Here is a 21,936-nt window from a genome sequence, read left to right on the forward strand (position 1 = left end):
ATGGTATAGTGATGTAGAACTCTTGTAGGAAACTTGACACATTGCCAAGTCCAGGCAAACTAGGTTCACATTAAAGTATATCTACTGTAAAGCCGAAACTTTTTTTGGGATAGAGTTGAGAATCCCATCAGTTTTTTGCCATTTGTGTTGCGTTGAGGAAATGTTCCTTCACTTCCTGTTCCAAAGTCACAAAAGGAAGTGAGAGTCAGACTTCATTTAGATGGGTGGCCTGGGGCAGTTAATTTGTTGTGCTCAGAGAGCTAAATGCCACCTCTGGATGCTGTTTCATTCTTAACTATGACTGCATACAAACTGGCCAATTAACTTCAGCCAGAAACTTAGCAGAAATGCCATTCCTGGACTCAAAATGACTGAGTTCAAGACCAGTCAGAGGCGCTATTCACATGTAACAACTTAGGTCAGCAGTTACATGTGAAGAGCACAGGCGTGGGCCATTGATTTGTACACTGCTGCTGGCTGACAACGGCTGTGCTCAAGCAGTCTTTAGCCCCAGGGACTGGAATCAACAGACTCTGGCTGGTAGCCACCCAGGTGAATGAGGCCCCAGTTTCTCCAAAGTGAGGACAAATCCCCTCTTAGACTGCTGTCCCCATCAGAAGATTTCCCCTCCATTCCTGTACCAGTGACAACTAACATTTTGGCTTTGCTATTACTGTCACAATGGTCCCTGGAGACGGCAAGTCTCCTCAGAAGGAACAGACAGCAACATAAATCTGAAGAAGGATCTAACTCTTGTCCTCTCTATAAAAACTAAGAAAAAAGAAAAACTTTTCCTTGGAGAAATGGGGAGGCTGCCATTGCTGACCCCCTTCTAAAAATGCTAATTGTCTGGCCTCTATGGATCCTCTCTGGCTTTAAAATGATACTAAACTCAAGAGATAAATCTTAAAAATGCATTCAAGTACCTCAACTATTAACAAAAATGTGTCTTATTTGTGTATCACTCAGGCTAGGTTCACACCTGGGCGACCCGTGGTGCACAAAACAGTGTGGATGGCCGCGCGGTCACGGATTTGCACACCACCTCTGATCGTGCTGGCGGTGTCATTCTTTTCAGTTGCGCCAGGCAGATTGCTCGGTTTCCCTCCACAATGCTGCCCGTGCAATCGCACATGATCGCAGCTGAAAATAAAAAAAAGGTGCATGTACCTTTTTTTAGCGATTTCCTCACGGATATAACCCCATTGGAATCAATAGGGCCGCACAGCAACCACACACGATCAGGCGCGTCCCCGGGATCGCCCAAGTCTGCACCAGCCCTCAACTATAGATCCTCAAATTATCTCTGAATTGGTGCTGACACTGTCCTTCCTTCTGGAGGGTGGCTACTTTTGTTCCCCATGGTCCCTGTATGGGTTGTAAAGTAGTCACTGCTCCAAGCTCACTACCGTGATGGGACTACAATCTCAATACAAATGAGTAAACTAAATTTGAGATTGTAGTCCATTATGGAAACAAGCTTGGAGCTTTGGCTACTTTACAACACACACAGGGACCATGAGGAACAGAAGCAGCCACCCTCCAGAAGGAAGGACAGTGCCGCCACCAAGTCAGAGATGATTTGAGGATCTACAGCCGAGTGATACACAAATAAGATAAATTTTTGTTACTAGTTAGAGGACTTGAATGCATTTTTAAGATTTAACTCCTGAGTTTAGTGTCACTTTAATTACTGACCCAGAACAAGTATGCATAATGGAAAAGTCATAAGGCCCTAATCGGCATTCTTTTTTTCCGGGTTTAGGGACTCAAAGTATTAAAGCCAGAGCGTTAGTATTACAGCCAAGCAACTATCATTTGCAGAATGAGGCATCAGAAATGGCAGCCGTTATGGTTCTCTAACCTTAAACAGTAACTGTGTCCCTGGCAAAAAAAAAGTCATAGTTACCAGTATCGCTTTCTTGCAGCCAATCTTTGCTCATTGTAGTCATCTGGAAACCTGGGAATCAAACATACACTTCCACGCATGTTGTTGCATGCCTGCTGTGCTACCTCAACCCCCTTCCTGGCTGCTACATCACTAGTGTGTGCCAGCAGCCCTAAGAGGACAGACATGTGATGTAGTGGCAAGGGGGTGTAGGTACCACAGCATGCAGTAGGAAGATGCTGGCACCCAACACCAATGGAAACGCCCAATGCTAAAAATTCCACCAATGCCTCCAACTCTGCAAAAGAGCAAATACTTGCTGCATGGAAAGCCACTCTGGTAGGTATAACTGGACTCTACTATTGTGAGGGCTTTTCTTCAGTAACAGGGACTCTTTTAGGTGTACATAATCAGAAGATGAACATTGTCCGATTTGTCTCTTAAGTGGCATTTGCAGTATCTACAGGTGTCTTTAAAGCAAACGTAAGGCTGGTTTCCTCTCACGTGTAGTGTTAAGCGCGCGTTAAGCACACCAACATTCACATGTATTTTTGTTATGCTTCCCCCAGTAGAAGCCAAAATACTTTCACCACGAACATGGTGTGACCAGGCCCCAAGAGCTCATTCACTCCACAATGCGCTGACACACATCAACATACATTTTACACACTGCTACACTAAAAAATAAAATGTTTTTCATGTACAGGGCAGTTCGAGATTAAAATACTAACTTTTTTGTTTATAAACACACTTTGTATGTTGTGTAAAGGCCTTGTTTACTCTAGACAGTGCGCTCCGGCCAAATTCTGGCCGGACCGCACTGCATGACAATGCAGCCGGCTCACTGTTGTCGGGCAGGAGGGGGCGTGGCAGTCCATTGAAGTGAATGGCACCATAGCCACTCCCTCCGGCCGCAGGGCACGTCAATGCCTGCGGTCTGGTCCAAACAAAATGCTGCAAAAAACTATTTTGTTCGGACAGGAGCGCAGGCATTGATGTGCCCTGCGTTCCCGGTCGGGCCAATCGCATTGTAACCGGACGGCGTGGCTACGATGCCATTCGCTTAAACGGACCGACATGCACCCTCCTGCACCACAACATAATGAGCCAGCCGCATTGCTTTCCGGCCAGAATTAGGCCGGAACGCACTGTGTCTGGTGTGAGCGAGGCCTAAAAATGCAAAAGGAGTTGCGCTAATATTGCGCAACATAAAAATTTTCAACTACCACCATTTTATTCTATAGGGTCTTGGCATTCAGAAAATATATAATGTTGGGGGGTTTTACGTCTTTTCAGGCCTAAAATGTGGAATATAACATGGGTGCAAAAATTGAAAAAAGGGCCTCAGTCATGAAGGGGTTAACTGTTCCTCAACACACATGCATGGTGTAAATAGGGCACACAGAAAACAATTGCTTTTTTTCCAGTGCCCTTGTATTGATCAATGTGGCTCAGTGAATAGCACTTCTGCCTTGCAGCACTAGGGTCCCTGGCTCCAATCCTGGTCAGGAAACTGTCTGCGAAGAGTTTGCCTGTTCTTGCATGGGTTCCCTCCCACACTCCAAAAGACATGCTGGTAGGTTAATTGGCTCCATTCTAAATGAGCCCCGTATGCATGTGATAGGGGCCACGGATTGTAAGCTCATTAAGAGCAGAAACCGATGTGAATGTGCACTATGTAAATTGTGCAGAGTGCCACAAATGTGACCGGTGTAAACAAGTGAAGTGCTCGAAGTGACCGCCACAGATGGGGCCATGCAGAACCTCAGAGAAGTAAAGATAGGTCACCAGCATGGTGTAGCCTTGGAGGAAGGGACCCTTTGTGGCCCCGGAACGTTAGACGTTTTGACCTATGTGACATTATTTGCGATAAATAATATGTTCTTTGCACTTTGGAGTGCCGGTAACCAATCTTCTCAGCATGTAAAGCGCTGCCTATAGTGTTGGCGCTATATAAATAAAATGCAGATCAACACACCCGGTGTGAACATGCCTTAAGCCCCTGTTTACATCTACGCAAAGCCAGAAAAGTGTGTGCGGTGATGCCATTATTTGTTAAAGGCACCCCAACACACGGCAACATATTACCATGTGTTGTGATGCGACAATTATAAAAGTCCTGCACTTCTTTGAGCGATTTACAGGAGGTAGGCACTCCATTCACCTAAACGGGCTGTCCCAGCGCAAAAACGCACATGCAATGCCGCATCGCACAGATGTGCACCCATGCTCAGGGAGAACCCAACTGCAACAAAGGGGGGAAAGTTGACTAGCCATGGTGCTCTGGTAATAAACATGCACGCTCAGCCAACAAAATCATCTGGAGTGATTAAATCTTGCATTATACTCCATGCATCATCTCATTAGTGAGTCATAAAAAAAAAAAAGCTGCATTTTGCTCTGTGCGGGGGGGGGATACGGCTTGCATGGAAATACCTGATGTCAATGCTGGGACAACAGCACGGTGTACCCAGAGCTGCGATCAATAGCTGGTGGTCGCCACCATCGGCCTAGTGTGCAGCGCCAGCTGTGGAATAGAGAAGCCTGTAGTACAGAGGAGGCCTCCATCCACAGCCTGCACAACACTAGCCGGCCGCTCATAATGCGTAGAGGGGATGGAGGGAAGTGCTCGGAGCCCAGGCCCCCTCCTTGGTAAAGCATACCAAGGGCAGCGATCTAACCCCCCCCCCCCCGATGCGAGCACACACAGGCAGAGAAGAGAGCACACACCAAAAGGAACAGTGATCTGCGGCTACAAACCTCGCTGTTAAAGGTTTTGACGGCCTCCATGTTGTCGGGTGATGTAGAAGCGCCGTGTTGTTTGGAGGAGGAGGTGGCGACGGCGCTCAGGGGAAAGAGGAGGAGGAGGAGAAAACAGAGGGAGGGGGAGGAAGCGGAAGCCGGAGCACACGCCTCGTGATAGGTGTTGCAGCAGTGAGCTGCAGTGTGTAGAAAGAAGGAAGCTCGCTGACACACAAACAGGCGACACGCTGCCGTACAGTAGAATGTGTGTGCGTGCCATGAGCGGGAGAGGTGACACTCTAAAGTGTCTGGCTCTCTGGAAGTATAAGAGCCTGCTCTCACAACCGGACCGGTCAGCGCCTGGCGGGACTTGTAGTTCCCACACGGCTGCCTCTTTTAATTGGGCAACAAACAGCGGCGCCCGGGAAGAAAGCAGCAGATATGCGACCTTCTCCTCACATGTACGGGGCGCCAGGTGGGACACAAAGGAGAGCGATTTATAGTGTTACAATCACACGAGTAAACCAGACGGGAATGTGCGCCACAAAGGGGAACGCCCCCTCAAGGGAGCTGCAAGCATGCAGTCGTCCAGACAGGAAGTGTTGTCAATGAGAGGGAAAGTGGGCGGGGTTTGTCTTACAGGCTAGCTTTTAAAGAGGTGCTATCTAACCTAAAAATGTATTGTGTTAAAGAAGGACTCTGGGCAAACTACAAATGAACCATTGCAGTGGGGTGACCCCTGAACGGCGCATTTTGGCCTAGGGACAAAAATAATAAAGTATATACTCACTCAGTCCCATCTGGCTGCTTTAATGGTTCCCGCAGCCTCTTCTCCCCTGTGCTCTGTTGGTCAAGGCCCTCCTGACATCCTCACATGTAATACAAGTCCATTGGGTGTGAGGATGGCGAGGGACATACCACAGCCAGAGTGGAGTTGTAGAGGTGAGCAGTCCCCATTTTTTTATTTTAGACCAAAACAAGCACTTAACCCTTGCCCATATCAAGGGTTCATTTGTAATTTGCCCAGTGTTCTTCTTTAAAGTTTACCAATCCTTAAATGTAGTGGCTGCATTAGGTTTCATTTTTACGGTTTTTTATTTTTTCCTTTACCTGACGATCCACCCAGTAACGCACTTCCTGTCTTAGGGTGGCGCCACTCTATGGTGGAGCAATGGAGCCACCCTTGGACAGCAGCATTGTCGTCCTGTGGGTGGGTTGGCATTAAATGGACTAACAAATTAAATCAGAACTCCAGACAACACTTTTTTAGCAACTAAAGGAACATTTTTTTTCCGTTTGTATGAAGGTTTTATTTAAATGAATAAAATCTGAACATTGTGAGCACCCCTGTCAATATTAAATGATTTTGCTAGACAGCTTGGCCTGGTAATAGAAGTTGAAAAGAACAGACTTACTGGCTGGATCACAGGGTTACAATAAGGGAAAACAGAAAACTAATACCGTCACCACATTTAGGAATTGATAGACTTCAATCTAATAACTTTCTTCTTTGGGTTTAGATATGCCTTAACCCTTTCCCTGCCAACAACATAAGGCATACGGTGGAACAAAAACTTTTCAGTTGGCCAGGTCAGTATGCCTTATGTCGCTGGCATTCAGCCTTCTGCAATAAACCTATGGCCACATCAGCAATCATAAGCTTATAGCAGAAGGCTCCCCTCTGACGGTTCTCTCTAAATGGATAGTTGTCATCAGCAGGGATTGGCAGAGGCAGCGGGGATTGGAGGAGATAGACTGCAGCATGCAGTCAGCGCCCAGCGGGGAGGAGAGATCATCTGTGACAACTGAGTCAGGATGCCAAGTGGAGGATCAGCAAATATGTGAAATATTTGCTGATCCTGTCCTGTGCAAACAGCAGAGTCATCATTACTGATCACCCCACGGTTTGTAAATAACTGAGACAGGAAGTGTTTTACTATGCCCCCAGTTATGAATGCACAGGAAGTGCTATACATAATTTCCAGTTCTTTCATGATTGGAGGACATAGTAAAAACTTACTATCTGCTCAGTTTATGAATGACAAGAGCCGCACAGTACAGAGGCTTCCCGTCCATTCATATCTGGGGAAATAGTATTATCTCCTCAGTTTACCAGGTTTGCACACATCTCCTGAGGGATTTTGGTCCACTCTTCTTTACAGATCTTCACTGTAATCTGAACACAGAGATAACGCAGATGCTTTTGCTGTCAGTGTCCATTGATCACACCAAAGCATTGTGTTGATGTGCGCTATGGGAGAATGAAGACATGCTGCATTTATTTGCAGCGCAGCGCACCAACATGTTACAAAATGCGTCTGTGCACAATTTTTAATTTAAATAAAAAAGCATCACGATACATTGTAACAGCGCATAGTAGCATTCATGCACAACACTCTGCAGCATGCACTACGTGTACCTCCGCTGGTGTGAATAGGCCCACATTCTCTCTAATTGTCCTAATCACTAATGTCACCAGGAAGTTAATGGAGGGTAAATACCACATTTGTGAGTCTCCACCAGAACAGAAATAGAGGGGAAATATGCCAAAAGGGACACTTGTTCCTGTGATAACTAAGAGATGATTAGCTCACAATGGAAAGACATACTCTCACTTCCTGTTAAGCCTACCGAACAGGAAGTGAAGGGTAATCTCCCTAATTAGACACACATGGCCAAAAAAACATACAGTTTTAACTTTCACCTACTATATCCAAAAAAATTAAAAAAAGCTTTGCCTTTATACTTTAAAGTGACACTAAACTCAGGAGTTAAATCTTAAAAATGCATTGAAGTACCTTAACTATTAACTAAAATGTAGATCATTTGTGTATCACTCAGTTGTAGATCATCAAATCATCTCTGAATTGGTGCTGACACTGTCCTTCCTTCTGGAGGGTGGCTACTTCTGTTTCCCATGGTCCCTGTGTGTGTTGTAAAGTAGCCACCGCTCCAAGCTCGTTCCTGTGATGGACTACAATCTCACATTAAGTTTACAAATTTTTATTGAGATTGTGGTCTATCACAGGAGTGAGCTTGGATTGATTGGTGGCTACTTTACAACACACACAGGGAGCATGAAGAACAAACGTAGTCACCCACCAGAATAAAGGACAGCGTCAGCACCAATTCAGAGATGATTTGAGGATCTACAGCTGAGTCATGCACAAATAAGATACATTTATGTTATTAGTTAAAGGAGAACTTTGAGGTTAGGGCTTTTGCCCATAGTTCTCCTAAGGGTAACGAGAGGACACAAACTAGCATCCTCCAGTCACCCTAAGCTCAGTATACCGCAAGCTACGGCTCATGGTATACTGAGACGCCGCAGCCGGGACGGATCAGGGGGGGGGGGGGGGGGGGGGGGCAATTCCTGCAGGGAGCCGTGAGTGACAGTCTCTATCTACCAATATCTGCACAGCCCCGTGATGTCCAGAGGGAAAGGCAGTCCTTTATACCACAGAGGGGTTTCCTCTCCTGAGTGCTGAGGGACAACTCTTTGTAGGGGTTTCTATTCATTTCATCCTCTTAACGCTTTCACTGCCTGAGTCTTCTTTCGCATGCATGTTAAAACACACCTTTTAGGCCCGTGGATTAGTTTAAACCCCCCAGAATTGTATATTGTTTGAAACCAGAGACCCTGGAGAATAAATGGTGGCAGTTGCCCTGTCTTGTATCACACAATATTTGCGCAACTGTTTATCAAACCCACATTTTTGTTTAAAAATGCATTCCGAGGTCCCTGGATACCTTAGACAATGGGAACGTGACGTAGGACTGATTTTTTCCGAGGCCCAGAAAGACTGGATTTTCTATTTCGCACATAAGTCATTCATTACCTGTAGGATACAGGGATACGGCTTTAAAATAATTTTTAGGTGGTATAGGCTCCCTGTCACTATATTCTTTCCGCAGACTTCTCCCTTATGTTAGCGATGCAACCAGGCTCATGGCAAGATGTTACATGTCTTTTGCGACTGTCCAACCCTTCAACCATTTTGGTTGAGTGTCCATCATTGGTCTAAGCACTTAACAGGATTTGACCTGGGTGACCACCCTGAGGCGTATCTTCTCTACTTGAATTCTTTGTCGAAACGGTGGTATAGGAAATCCCTTTTGATACATCTGGTTAATGCGGCAAGAACCTGTGTGCTGCTGTGTTAGAAACAGACCTGTCCACCCTCCCTTGTTCTTTGATGCTGGAAAGTCCAAGAGTTGTGTAGTATGGAGGAGTTGATAGCGGATCTCCACCCTCGAGAGGAGGCCTTCCGGGAGATCTGATTTTACTGGTTTGAATGCACGTTTTCTTCCAATTATAAGTCCATTTTGGGCTTGGAGTAAAGGACCCTGGTGAGCCTGGAGGACTTTCGGGAGGTCCTAGGCAGCCTCACTTTGCTTTTCCCTTCCCTCCTTTCTTTGCTGTGCTTTGCCTTTTTCCTCTTCACTTCATCTCTATACTGTTTTGTCCCCCCACACTCGGTTCATGGTTTTATTCCTTTTCTTCTCTTGTTCTTTTCCTGTGTGTTTTACATATTCAAAAACATTTTTTAAATGCCATGGAAGTGCAGGGAGCATCTGTATTAGGCCTAGCTGCACTTATAAATTTCCTCAGGAACCACAGGATCTCTTTGGGGTCTAATGAGTACAATGTTTTTGCTTGTTTGCTTTATTGTCAGTGTTGCTTATTTTAATATACCCTTGGACACTATTGATTTCACTTGCGGATTTGACTATGTATATTCCGTATGTTATTTTATTGTCTCCGTGTACTTCTGAGTGGCAGTTATAGAATGAAGCTAAAAGTCCCCTATGTGATTTCACATTATAGAAGATAGGTTGTCTTTAAGGTAACATTAGGGATCTATTAAACCCTTAATGCCACCTTTCTTTACCTTTGAAGCTGATCAAGCATAGATCATGCTTGAACAGCTTCTTACCCAATCTCAGTGACCAGGTAATGACCGTTCTAAATGTGGAAGTGACAAATGTATCGCTACTTACAGGTTCATTTACAAGAGAGATCTGCAAACAGTGTTCGCTGGTATCCCTCCCATCCTACCACCGATACCCCCCCATGGCTGTCCCAGGCCCTCAGCCTGGAATAGATGGCGGTGGTCGGGGAATCACTTCCAACACAAAGCCAACAGTCAGCTTGTGTGGGCTGAACATAGTACCAGCTGCTATAGTAGTTGGGGAGTGTTTTAAAAGCCTGTGCTGCTGGAGATGTACGCCTTACGTCAGAGGCAGAAAAAGGATTAAAGTATCAAACCGCTGATATTTAGAATGAAGTCTCAATACTCATTACTACATATTATAGGCTTTAACTCCATTGCTGATGTGTTTGCAAGTCTTTCAGTGACTATGTAATAGTTTTTTTGACCCATAAAGGCTTTATGTTTTAGATGTGTTTAAAGGATACTTCCATATAAATCTGTGTATGCTTCACTACTTTATTTGTATATTAACAACCATTGAACAAAAAAGTTACAATGGTCAAAATGCTTTCCCGTTGATATTTGTTATTCATGAAGCCAAAGTTCACACGGCCTACATTTCTATTTGCTCCAAGACAAAGTTCTTGGTATCTAGTAAAAACTTGAAAGTCCAGTCCTACTGCCATTAGGTGCCTGCCTGTGAGGCAGGCACCTCACATTTGGGTCAATGTTATTTATTTTTAGTTTAAACTTGCTATTTATCTCTCTTCCAAAAAAAATAAAATGTATATATATATTGTAACAAGGACACTCCACTGTAGACCGGAGGTGCAAGTCAGATGCAGTTTATTTGCTTTCAAAACGGTAGATAACATGAAATCCAACATAAATAGCTTGCTGTAGCATATAACAGATAAGGGCTCACCGACATCTGTCTCTCTTGCAGCACTGCTGCTCCGGCCTCAATCTTTAGGGCCACTGTCTGGTTCCTCCAGACAACGGCAATAACATGCCAATCCTCTCAATATGGTTCGCAAACCCGCAGCTCCCTGCTGCACTGGCCTCCACACTGACTCCAGGGTGGAGCTCTCCTGACTCACAGGTGGGGCCCTGAACACATCCCAGCACACTCTTCATGAGGGATGTACACAGGTGCACAATCAGGTGCTGGTCACTACCAAAGCATGGACCCAGGAATGGAGATTTCATCCCACCCAGAGCTCTAAGAAATCTCCTGGCTCCAGGATCCCAACTATGATCCAGAAAACCTGGAAAGAACTGAAAAGGCAGTTCTCTCCTGGTACACGTACTGTCTTCCTGGAGCCACTCAGCCCCTCTGGCTGAGAACCCTGGGTGACTTTGAGGCCACCTAACACCGTGGTATTGCCTCACAATGCCACAATATATATATAGATAGATAGATATATATAAACACTGCACAAACGAAAATCTGTTCTGTCGATCGATTACATTTAGCCAGTTAGTATTGCTGGCAAACGATTATCGAAATCTACATTGGTCTGTGCATGATGGGCTATTTGTGCAAAAATTGAAAGAGGGTGCAAAATCTCAAGGAACCCCAGTCTAAAATGTAAAAATTTAAATGTAGAAAAACCACTTGGTGTGGTTCCATCAATATCAACACCAAACACTTATCCTAGACAGGGGTCTGGTATGGATTTTAAGGGGGGATCCTAGGCAAATAAAAAAAAAATAAGACCATGTGGAGTTTCCGCCCTTTAGAATTGCATCAAGAGCTGCCCCTTCACATGAGACCTGGTCGAAGATCAGCACAAAAGTAAAGATTAGGTTAGAGGTGCATTCTGCATGTGGGATGGAATCCGCATAAGCAGTATCAGAACCAAGGTGTTGTGCATCATGAGGGAGTTTTAAAAAACTGTTCAATGCCAGTAAATATAAGAGTAAATCTAAACCTCCAGGAAAAAGTCCTTCATTCTGTAATGGAAAAAGTTACCTTTCTCTCTTCAGCTTGAGGACCATGTCTCCTTCTTGATAGTTCAGGTGGTTTGCTATAAAAAAAAAAAGGTACAGGGTAGAGCGCCCAGAGGAGGCCTGCTCAGCAAAGGCTGCAGAAAAGCTATCTCAGTCCAAAGTCAAGCAGGGGATTCTCTAGGATTGGATTTGTAACCTCGGCACTCTCAGGTGCCCACCAGGTTGATATTACTCTGACGAAGGCGGTTTTCTTGCCTGCCTTGGTTGCATAGCTTCTATTTATGTCAAGGAGATTCTGGAGAATAGGCCTTGTGTCATCCTCCAACCTTCCCATGTTGGACTCTGTACCTGAGCTTTTGTAAATACTTTCCAAGCAGAGTGATTTGGATCTTTGCCTCATAGATTTTGGAGGTCATTGAGGGTTGATAAACAGCTATTGCCTCCAGGACTTAAGCAGTTTCAGGGTTAGGAGGTAATGGCGGAGCAGCCAGGTAGTCTGTTTACATATGCAGCAGAGTGCCGGCATCTTTATGCAGTCTGCAAAATCTCTCCAGATTGTCTACAACATCTGACACTCTTTTCAGTGGAGACATCACTTCCCAAAATGTCAGAGATAATAATGGGCAAGTACTCAGTGACAATGGATTTGCAGAATATTAGGGCTATGGCTGTATAACATAGGACATTTGTAAGAGAGGACTTAACGCACCTCTGTTCATCTCTGCTGGAAACCATGCCTCCATGAAAATGGAAGGTCCGCTCTATTAAAAGCCCCCCCTCATTCCTCAACATCAAATCTCCTACAGAGGAGTTTGAAAAATAAAGCAGGTAGGGGGGAAAAAAATGCTTACCATGGCCCCATCTTCCAACACTTCTGGGAAATGCAGGTGATGCCTTTTGGAGAATGGGACTAAAAATCCTGTATGAAATGCACTCCATTTCATTGCTGTAATGCATTCTGGTCGCAATTCCAATGCTCAGCTTTCCTTGGAGGCAACAGTGAGGCATAGTTGCGTCCCTTGCGCCTCCCAGAAGCTGAAGCTAACTATCTTTTTTCTTAACTTTATATTTAAAACACCTTTGCAGACAGTCTCATGAGGGGTGTAGTGGCAGGCACAATAGAACAGGCCTTTTGTTTCCATGGAAGGTACACAATAAGTAAGAGAAAAACTCACTCCAGCTTACATTGCTTAAGCAGTTACTGCGACAGGTTTTTGTTTTTTTCTGTTTGGGGGGGGAAAAAAAAAAAGGGGGTTAAAACATGAATAGAAATGGACCACTGCAAGCATTCCCGGCAGTGTTATATGGTTTGTCTGAACCCCTGTAACTACCACTTTTGTTGTACAGCTTGGTCAATAAAAAGGAAGGGGAAAAATAACAAATCCAAAAGCAGGATCAGCAGGTAATAACATGTTGTGGGGCACTCAGAAAACCAAAAGTGATGCGTTAATGTTAGTGACAGACTGCACCGTATATGTAATTGTTGATTCTTTTTCCTGTTTCACTAAACGCACGACATAATGTAACTATGAAACATTTAGATTTTTTTTTTCCAATCTTGACATTAAAAAAAAAAAACCCCATGTACAAAACCACTATACTTTGCTGCAACTCTCACAAAAGTCACAGAAGACAAATGAATAAACATTGACTGTTTATTATACCAGTACACTAGGCACAGAAAACGATGACATACAAGGATACAAACATTCTCCAAAGCGGCAGAACTGGAAGGGGATGAGTGGCAGGCTTTACATTTCAGGAAATCTATACAAACCTATATTTTTGTTATAGGAGAACGGCAAGGAAAACACAAAGGGTTAATTATGAATATGCAAAGTAAAAAATGATGGCATTTTTGGCACACTGTATGTAAGCAAAAACACATTCTATAAAGTATGCATGAAATGAAACCTTGGGAATGCTGAGCACAATTTGGTCCCAGGCAGAAGCGTGACTAGAAACCTCAGGGCCCCGGTGCAAGAAATCATGAAGGGACCCCCCCTCACCACCACCATGGGAGGGAGCTGCGGAGAGTTGGCCTGCTGCGAGCTGTAGTCCCAAGTGGCAATGTCAGCACCTCGATGGCTAATAGGGCCCTCTTCCTCATGTCCGGGCAAACCCCCACCCCTCAAATCTTGGCCTTGAATGAATCACAATAATAAAAAGTGAAGATTCAATTAGGCTTAGACTTTGACAGTAATGTTGTATTCTGTAAAGAACAAATGCTAAAATGTACAAATTAGATATACCCAACGCCACCTGATATAGGTTTTCTAAAATGTCTCTCACACAGACAGGAAATTACACGTTACAGAACAATCTGAACCTCAGCAGTACATGTAAAAGTTGCAGAGAAGCAAAAAATACATGTATGAGGGTCAATCAAGTAATAATACCTCCATGTCTATAATCTGAGACCCATTAAAGTGACTGTGAATATTCATGTATGGTGTTATAGAGGTGCCCTGACCCCACTAATGCATGCTTTTCTTTTTCAGATTGAGTGATTAGAACCATGGATCTGCAGCTAAAACAATGAGCTGTAATTGATTTTCTGGCGAAGGAGGGTTGTGCACCTAGGGAAATCCACAATTGGCTAAAGAAGGTTTATGGGGACGCTGTAGTGGAATTTCAGTTTCTCCTTATTGAAACATTTTCACCCAATGCTGCACATTGCACTAGAGTCCCCATAAACCTTCTTTAGCCGATTATGGATTTCCCTAGGTGCACAACCCTCTTTCGCAAGAAACTCAATTACAGCTCCTTGTTTTAGCCACAGATCCATGGTTTTAATCACTCAATCTGGAAAAAAAAATGCATTAGTGGGCTAAGGACTCCTTTATAACATTGTACATGAACATTCACAGTCACTCTAATTGATAACAAATTACAGACATGGAGGCACAACTTTTTGATGGACCCTCATAAATCCTGTTTAGGTAAACTATCCTTGGTTTAGTTGTACTTCTAGACAGAATTAGTGGTTTGTGGATTTTAAAATGACTCCTTGCCCGGAGTCACTCTTACAACCTCAGAGGCATCCTAATAAGAGGGCTTAGTGAACAGAGACAGAACTCTGTGCTAAAATACAAAAAAAAAAAAGAAGGTTTTTCTAATGCTTTGCATTATGAAAGGCCAAGGGGAGAAGTGGGGGATGCCAAACTTTCAAATCTGCCTTAAGGAAACTGTATTAAGAGAAATATGTATGTATTTTTCAATGCTCCTTGAAAATGCTGAATTACTGCTTATAATACAGATCAAGAGTTGTGACTTCACCCTGACCCAGCTTGCTGCATGCTTGTCCCGAGTCACTGACTGACGGTAGAGAATACTATAAAAGCGGAGCTCTCTATACCTTTAGAAAATGTTCTCTTCTTTCCTCCTCCTCTGATCTGTGGGTCCTTAAAAGAACTCCTGGTAGGCAGGGAAAAAAAATTACCCTTGTAGTGGGGCTACTTCCACACTGCAAGGGTTAAATACTCGTTTTGTCTAGTGGGCTCAAATAAAGCTGTATTACCCACCTGATCCTCCGTCCCACGGCGCTCAGCACTCACCTCTCCCCCTCTGCTCCAGCTCCAGGATGTGCCTCGGTGTCCTAATGTATAATGCAGGTCTATAGACCTGCATTAGACGAGATGATGTCCGAAGCAGCCAGCCAAAAAGCATTTTATGAAAAGGGATCAGAAGCAGTGCAGGCTCCCTTTAAAGATGTTTGCATACAAAGCGAATGCGTTTTGATGGGGTCCTATGGTATAAGGAGGCAATTTTACATATCAGTATGTGTGGGTGCCTAGTATTACTTGGTACAATAAAACAGATATGCTTGGCTTAACAGTCAAAGTTGGAACATACAACAATCAGATATACAATTAGCATAATAAAATTATAGTTAAAGTTTGTGCACAGATGCACATGTAAAATAATAAAACAAAGGAAACAAAAATGACAAAATAACAGTTAAACTGGTAAACTTCCAGCTTATCCTACTAAAAGGTCAACATTTAGGACATGCCATCATCGTGTTCAAGCAGTTCGGATTTGGATACAAACAGATCTGCAAGCATGTGTTTTGGAATTTCGGAGCCTCTCACTTTCAACATGTAACAGGCATTTTCGACTTTCCCCAAGCTCTGTTTTAAAGTATACAGCTTTCTTGAAATCTCATAAGGACCAGTGTTACCAATGTAAGCAAATCCATCGAAAATTTCACGCAAGAACTGAGTCAGTTCAAAGGGGGTATCGATATCTCCGTTTCCAACGCTACCTATGCACAAACGCATCAGCTCTCCAGTAAGGTCGGCTACTCCAAGCAAATAATCCACATGACTTATCTGAAGGCTTAATATGTTCTGTTTGGTTTGGTCTTCATTGTTCGAAGCAATATTGATCTATAAAGAATGAGATCATTTGTTAAATATTTAAACAGAAAAGCTCAATATTCAAGATTTTCTGCATGCACATTCTAGCAGTACTGCACTAGGAAATAGCAAGCAAAGAACTGTATTGCTCGCTCTCTTTGTTTAAAAGCGTTAAAAACAACGTAAAAAGATGCATTCTGAAAACACTCTATAGAAATTAATTAACTGTACAACAGCACAGGATTAATAGTATTATAGACCTCACAAATTTTAATTCTTTCCCACTTTGTCCAAACTTTTAAAAACATTTTGCCTGCAGTTACGCTTTAACCACTTGCTGTCCACCCATTGTCATGGAGCGTAGAGACGGTAGGCTTCCCAGAGCAGGACAATGTTTCAAAGTGCCAACTTCTCTATGTGCCCTAGCGAGCATGAGCACAATACTGTGATGAAACGGTCCACTGGACAGTGCAGATCACACAAGGAATGTAGAGAGCCAGTGAGATTGGTTCTGTACCACATGATCGCTGTGATCAATCACACCATCACACAATGTAAACAATGGCTGCAGTTAGCAGCTAGCTCTCATTTTGCTCTCACACCCCAATCGTTCAGTCAGCATAATATAAAGGACTATGGGAATTCCTAAATTTTATAGATTGATCTATGCATTTAGCTGGTCACTAGTATGGAGTCAGTAGTCAATTTTATTTACAGCAAATTGGCCTAGGCTTGTAGGGTTTTTGCGCATTCCTTGGGAACACATAAAACGAATACTCGCACAAAAAGGTTGAACTTGATGGACCTATGTCTACTATGTTACTATTGTGATATTTGGGGAATTTAGCACAAATGGTGAGTGCTTAAGGACCAGTCTTGAAGCCGTTGTAACATAAAAAAAAGGGACAGCCTTTTATTTTCCTCCTAACAGAAAAGAGCTTTATTCAGCAACGCAACATACAGTCTGCTTATGTTTCAGAAAGTAGACAATATAACAAGGTTTCACCAACTCAAGATTGTGACATATCCTCCATGTGACTCTTCCGCACATCCCTTCTGTGTCACAGGCTCACTAAGCCTCCTTGGCCTATTCCCAGGTGCCTCCAGCACACACACACAGCCTCCTGGTTCCACTCTGGCTTCTGGGTGGAGTCCTCCTGACTCCTGAACAGCTCTGTTCCTCTTCCCGGCAGGAGAGCCCAGAGCATCAGCCAGCACCCTTCCCATAAGGGCAGTGCACGGGTTTACAGTCATCAGGTCCTGGCCCCCACTAAACCACAGACCCAGGAATGGAGATTTCATCCCTCCCAATTCTCTTCGAAATCTCACAGTTCCAGGATCCCATGCCAAATCCAGAAAACCCAGAGAGAACTGCAAAGCCAGTTCTTTCCCAACAAAAGAATTTGTGTCTTGGAAGCAAGCTCCTCTGGCTGAGAGTCCTGGGTGACTACAACCCCCAGTTCTACCGTGGGATTGCCACACAATACCACACTATACTTACATTATTTTCAAATATTAGCTGTCTGTTGATATCATCAAGGCTTAAAAGGGCTCTGTGTGTAATAAAATGCTGAAAGGTGACTGCTTCAACATATTCTTGAAGACCTAAATAGGAAAGATTAAGCACTTTAGCTGTATGAAAGCATTTATATCATGAATGTGTGCACTATATAAAATACATTTTAATAATAGGTCAGCATTATTTATAATAATAAAGAAAAAAATCAATAATGATGATGTAAATTTGACTTCATCTTGATACCAATACCTGTTGCCTAACCATTTATTTCAGCAAAAAAAAATGCCATTATATTATATGCCCATTTAACATTTTTAAGGCATGTTATTTACCTGTAAAAGCCCTTGTGTAGACTTCTAAAAACCCTGAAACTCCTGTTGGGCGCCACTATCTTGAATATGATGTCAGCAGCCCCAGAAGACTCAAGGCTGTCATTCAAGAGACACTCTAATGCAGTGGTTCTCAACCTGTGTAACCTCAGGACCCACATTTGTCCTTGGTCCTTAAGTCGTGGCCCAAATTCCACTGCAATGGAACGCATGGCCTTGCGGTACCGCCCGTTCCGATGCGGGCAATAGAACTGTGGGTGGGAGGTGAGTTTGGGGTGCCATTCAATGCATCTCTCCCTCCAGAATCGGTACATGCAGTTGCGTGGTACAGTGCGTTAATTACACTGGACTGTGCGATTAACGCACTGTACTAGTGTGAACGGGCCCTCAAAAAACACTGACCGACACACACAACCACAGACACATCCTCACACACATACACACTCCCCCCCCTAATTTTTTTAAAAATCCACCCAGTGTCCCTACCTTGAGAACTGGAATGGATGCTCAGCCTGGGGTACAGTGTAGGCTGCTGTGCTTTGATGGAGCTCCATCCATATGTGCATCGCTTGTACAACTCCCTTGCGTGCCCTGTAGAGGTGGCGGGAGCCAGAATGTGACATCACGCTGGTCCAGGCACCTCTACAGGACACGTGAGGAAGGTGTAAGCAATGCATGTTCGGATCAAGCTCCCACGCTGCCATACCCCCAGCCCACCCCACCTCAAGATGACACTCGGCACCATGCAGCATATTTTGAATGGCTGCTTGGAGTTAGAACGGACAGTGCTGCGCTAGGGGGAGGCTGAGGAGCCTCTCACCTAGAAAAGTGGAAAGCATGCAGCGACCCACTGGACATGAGGTCGCGACCCACTTTTGGGTCACGACCCACCAGTTGAGAACCAAGGCTCTATAGTATTCCCTTTCGCTCCTTCCTGGCAGCTACATAAAATGTCATGTAGGGAGGTGAGGGGGTGGAGGAGCTGGGCTAGCACAGACAGAAGTTAGACACTCCCTAAAGTGGAAGGGGCAATGATGTGCAAAGAGGGAGGGGATGTGCTAGGGAATTTAATTTTCCTGAAGTGGTCAAACAAATATTTAAAATACACAATTCTTCTGTGCCTTTATTTGCATTTTCTTACATTGGTGACGGGGCCTTTTTAAAAGACTGTCATTCAGAATGATCAGTATTTAGCAAGATACTGCTGTACCCACTCTCTCTCTCAGATGCAGAGCAGCCATCGGGATTTATTGAATAATAGTTATTTTAAAATATCAATATATATTATATAACCATTGACAAACAAAAAATGAATTTCACTTTAGCTTTTTTAGCTAAAGAAAGGTGAAAGCTAATTTGTTGATTTGGATACTTGTATTTTGCACTTCATCATTGGTCATTGCAATGCATTACTGCTGGAACCTGAAAAGTCTGTATTTTGATGGCCATTAACCATCAAAATTTTTCCACAAAATTATTTTTATTGATTTAAAAAAAATGTTTCTACAAAAATAAAGTTTGCGCTGATACAGTCATATTTAAAAGGAGAACTATGGGGTCAGTGTTTTTCCCCATAGTTCTCCTTAGGGTAACGGGAGGACACAAACTAGCGTCCTCCCGTTACCCTAAGCTCAGTATACCGCGAGCTACAGCTACTACTACTGAGACGCCGCAGCCGGAGCGGATCCCGACTTAGACGACGGGATCCGCCCAGCTGCGTGAGTGACAGCTGGCTCTGCCTATCTAGAGGCAGAGCCAGCTGTACCCGCCCCCTCCCCTGTCCGTTCCGCCAGTCAGCGCTGGCAGATCGGAGCGGGGAGAGGGGAATCCAGCCCCTCCCCTTGTCACGGCAGAAAGCCGTGACAGGATCAAGAGGTGAGCGAACCCGGTATGTGTTCGCTCACCTCCCGATCTACTGAGCCGACCTGTGACAGTCTCATTGTCACAGGTCGGCTAGAACTATGAGGTGAGTGAAAAGCACTCACCTCATAGTTCTCCTTTAAGATGTTGAAACAAAGCAGCACAATAATATCAAATGTGTCTAGTTACATTTTAAAGAAAAAGGGTAGGAACAAAAAAAACGATACTTTGAAAATAGGACTGGGTTGCCATCAGGTCAAAGTATGGACACCAAGGCCATAGAAGAGTCGCTCTGAGTGTGAGCATATTCTAGGCCTAAGGGGTATGTTTTAGTGCTCCACCTTAAGCCAAATAAGTGTGAGAAAACAAGTAGACAGCCAACTGCATACTTTTGAAATAGGACTGGTTGCCTTCCCACAACAGCTGATAAATGTCTTTTGGGCAACTGAAGGCACCGGCTCAAAAACCACCCAAGTTTTACTTTACTTGTGCTCAGCAATGCAACTTATTTCTTAGAATTGCAACTTCTATTTCGGATTGTGATCACATCTGTGAAATGACCTTGCAAGCTATGATCCTGCATAGAGGCTGATGTGACTGGTACCTAACCACCTAGGTAGTAGCCAGGTTCATTTGGACTTGGACCAACTGGGACTATGGACCTGGCTACAGAGGTCAAAGCAACATAAGGGTAAAACAAAGTGTACCTACCGGAAAAATCTAAAATAAAATCATTCATTACATATTTCCTATGTTATGTCTCTTTATCAACACTGAAAATACTGATAAATACTTTATGATCCTGCCAGAAATCCAGTTCATTTTTGCTGCACTGAAATCCCAATCAGCACCCTCAGCCTTGCCCAAGTTCCTCTTTGCTGGAATATATCAGCACATCCTCATCTCCATAACCTTTCATTGTTTACTCACTCCCCCTTTCCTGCTATTCCAGTGCAGCAGTGGCAATCCACTACCAGTGGAGGTACCTTCTTTTCTGGCAGGGCCATCAGGTATCTATTAGTACTTGCAGTGTTTTTAAAGAGTCTTAACATGAAGAATGGTAATGTATGAAAGAGCCCTGTTGAAATGATTTATTTTTAGATTTTGCCCACACACACTTCAGAGAACAGGCAGCTGATCCATTGAGTATTTAATTGAGCATTAATAACCTCAATGCACCACTTATCTTCACTAATGGTCGGGCAAACAGTCCCAGGTTGCAAAATGTTATTGTAGTATTTCAAATACAGGTTACTTGAACAGACTGGTTTCACATTTCAGCCCCTAAGGGCCTTAATCATTGCTATAAATAGGGCCCTTTGTGTTTGAAACGCATAGGCAATCTGTTCAAATGAGCTGTATCTAAATTACTGCAATAAAGTTTTGGTACCTGTCGTTGTGTCCAAGACCAATAACAAACTTATGTCTGTTGGACAGGGGCGGATGGTAGCCTTGCAGACCGCCAGCATTTCCTAAGGGATCCAGTGATTAGCAGAGCTTGAGCAGGTACGCCGCTTACCCACCACCACTTCTCTTTGTTGTAATCCTTACTAGCTAAGGGGGCATACAATTTTAGATAGGTGTTGGGTCATAAGTCAAGAATGACAGTTCAAGCTGGAGCTTTGTTAAGAATAGCAGGATGTGTGCTGGGTTTGGGAACTAAACGGGTTCACAGACAGCAATTTATTCTCAATAACAGGTGCATTCTAGGCTGCTGTACAAGAATTACATGCGTTCGTTTCCATACAATGACAGTTACCTGATGTAATAGCTCTGTGGTACTGATATACATCTTCATCCACGAGCTCCTGGGCCACCTGTTTCATTTTTTCTCGTACACCATCTAGTTTCTTTTTTGCTTCAGCCAGAACATCATCTTTGTTAGGTTCACTATGAACAAAAATACAAGTGATCATTTTTGATAAAAAGAAATCATGGTTTCCAGTATGCAGTGATAATAGTGAAGATTTTTAGAGATAAAATACCTAATCCAATACTATATCCACATCTTAAAAGGTAAACGTATAGAACTGGTTCTTCGTTCTTTTACCTCGAGCCAACGGTCAAAGCTCTGCTGTATATTAACCCCTTCATGACTGAGGCCTTTTTTTCATTTTTTGTACCCATGTTATATTCCACATTTTAGGCCTGAAAATTACTTAAAACCCCCCAACATTATATATTTTCTGAATGCCAAGACCCTATAGAATAAAATGGTGGTAGTTGCAAATTTTTATGTTGCGCAATATTAGCGCAACTCCTTATTAAACCCCAATATTTAGTGAAAAATTTAATTAAATGCCCCAAAACACAACAAAATACCCATTTTTTTAATGAAATATAAAAGATG

At 43.6% G+C, this 21,936-nt stretch overlaps 2 protein-coding genes across 5 annotated transcripts in view; both read right to left on the reverse strand.

Moving 5' to 3' along the window:
- Positions 1-4,830, reverse strand: part of SCAF8 (SR-related CTD associated factor 8) — a 78,772-nt gene extending 73,942 nt beyond the window's left edge. The window contains exon 1 of the mRNA XM_018561443.1: positions 4,649-4,830. Within this exon, the coding sequence (XP_018416945.1) occupies positions 4,649-4,678 (30 nt within the window). The 5' untranslated portion in view covers positions 4,679-4,830. The remainder of the gene's footprint in view (positions 1-4,648) is intronic.
- A 10,505-nt stretch (positions 4,831-15,335) lies between these two features.
- TSNAX (translin associated factor X) overlaps positions 15,336-21,936 on the reverse strand; it is a 21,032-nt gene continuing 14,431 nt past the window's right edge. The window contains exons 4-7 of one of the 4 annotated variants that reach the window (XM_018561441.1): positions 21,346-21,476; positions 17,380-17,483; positions 16,185-16,202; positions 15,336-15,908 (exon numbers count right to left, since the gene is read on the reverse strand). In XM_018561441.1, coding sequence (XP_018416943.1) covers positions 15,522-15,908; positions 16,185-16,202; positions 17,380-17,483; positions 21,346-21,476 — 640 coding nt within the window. In that variant the 3' untranslated portion in view covers positions 15,336-15,521. Of the gene's footprint in view, positions 15,909-16,184; positions 16,203-17,370; positions 17,484-21,345; positions 21,477-21,936 lie in introns of all 4 variants that reach the window. The other 3 variants (XM_018561439.1, XM_018561438.1, XM_018561440.1) reach the window with 3 other exon arrangements.

The sequence above is a fragment of the Nanorana parkeri genome, unplaced genomic scaffold (genome assembly GCF_000935625.1).
Source record: "Nanorana parkeri isolate BGI_ZX_2015 unplaced genomic scaffold, ASM93562v1 scaffold524, whole genome shotgun sequence".
Lineage (NCBI taxonomy): Eukaryota > Metazoa > Chordata > Amphibia > Anura > Dicroglossidae > Nanorana > Nanorana parkeri.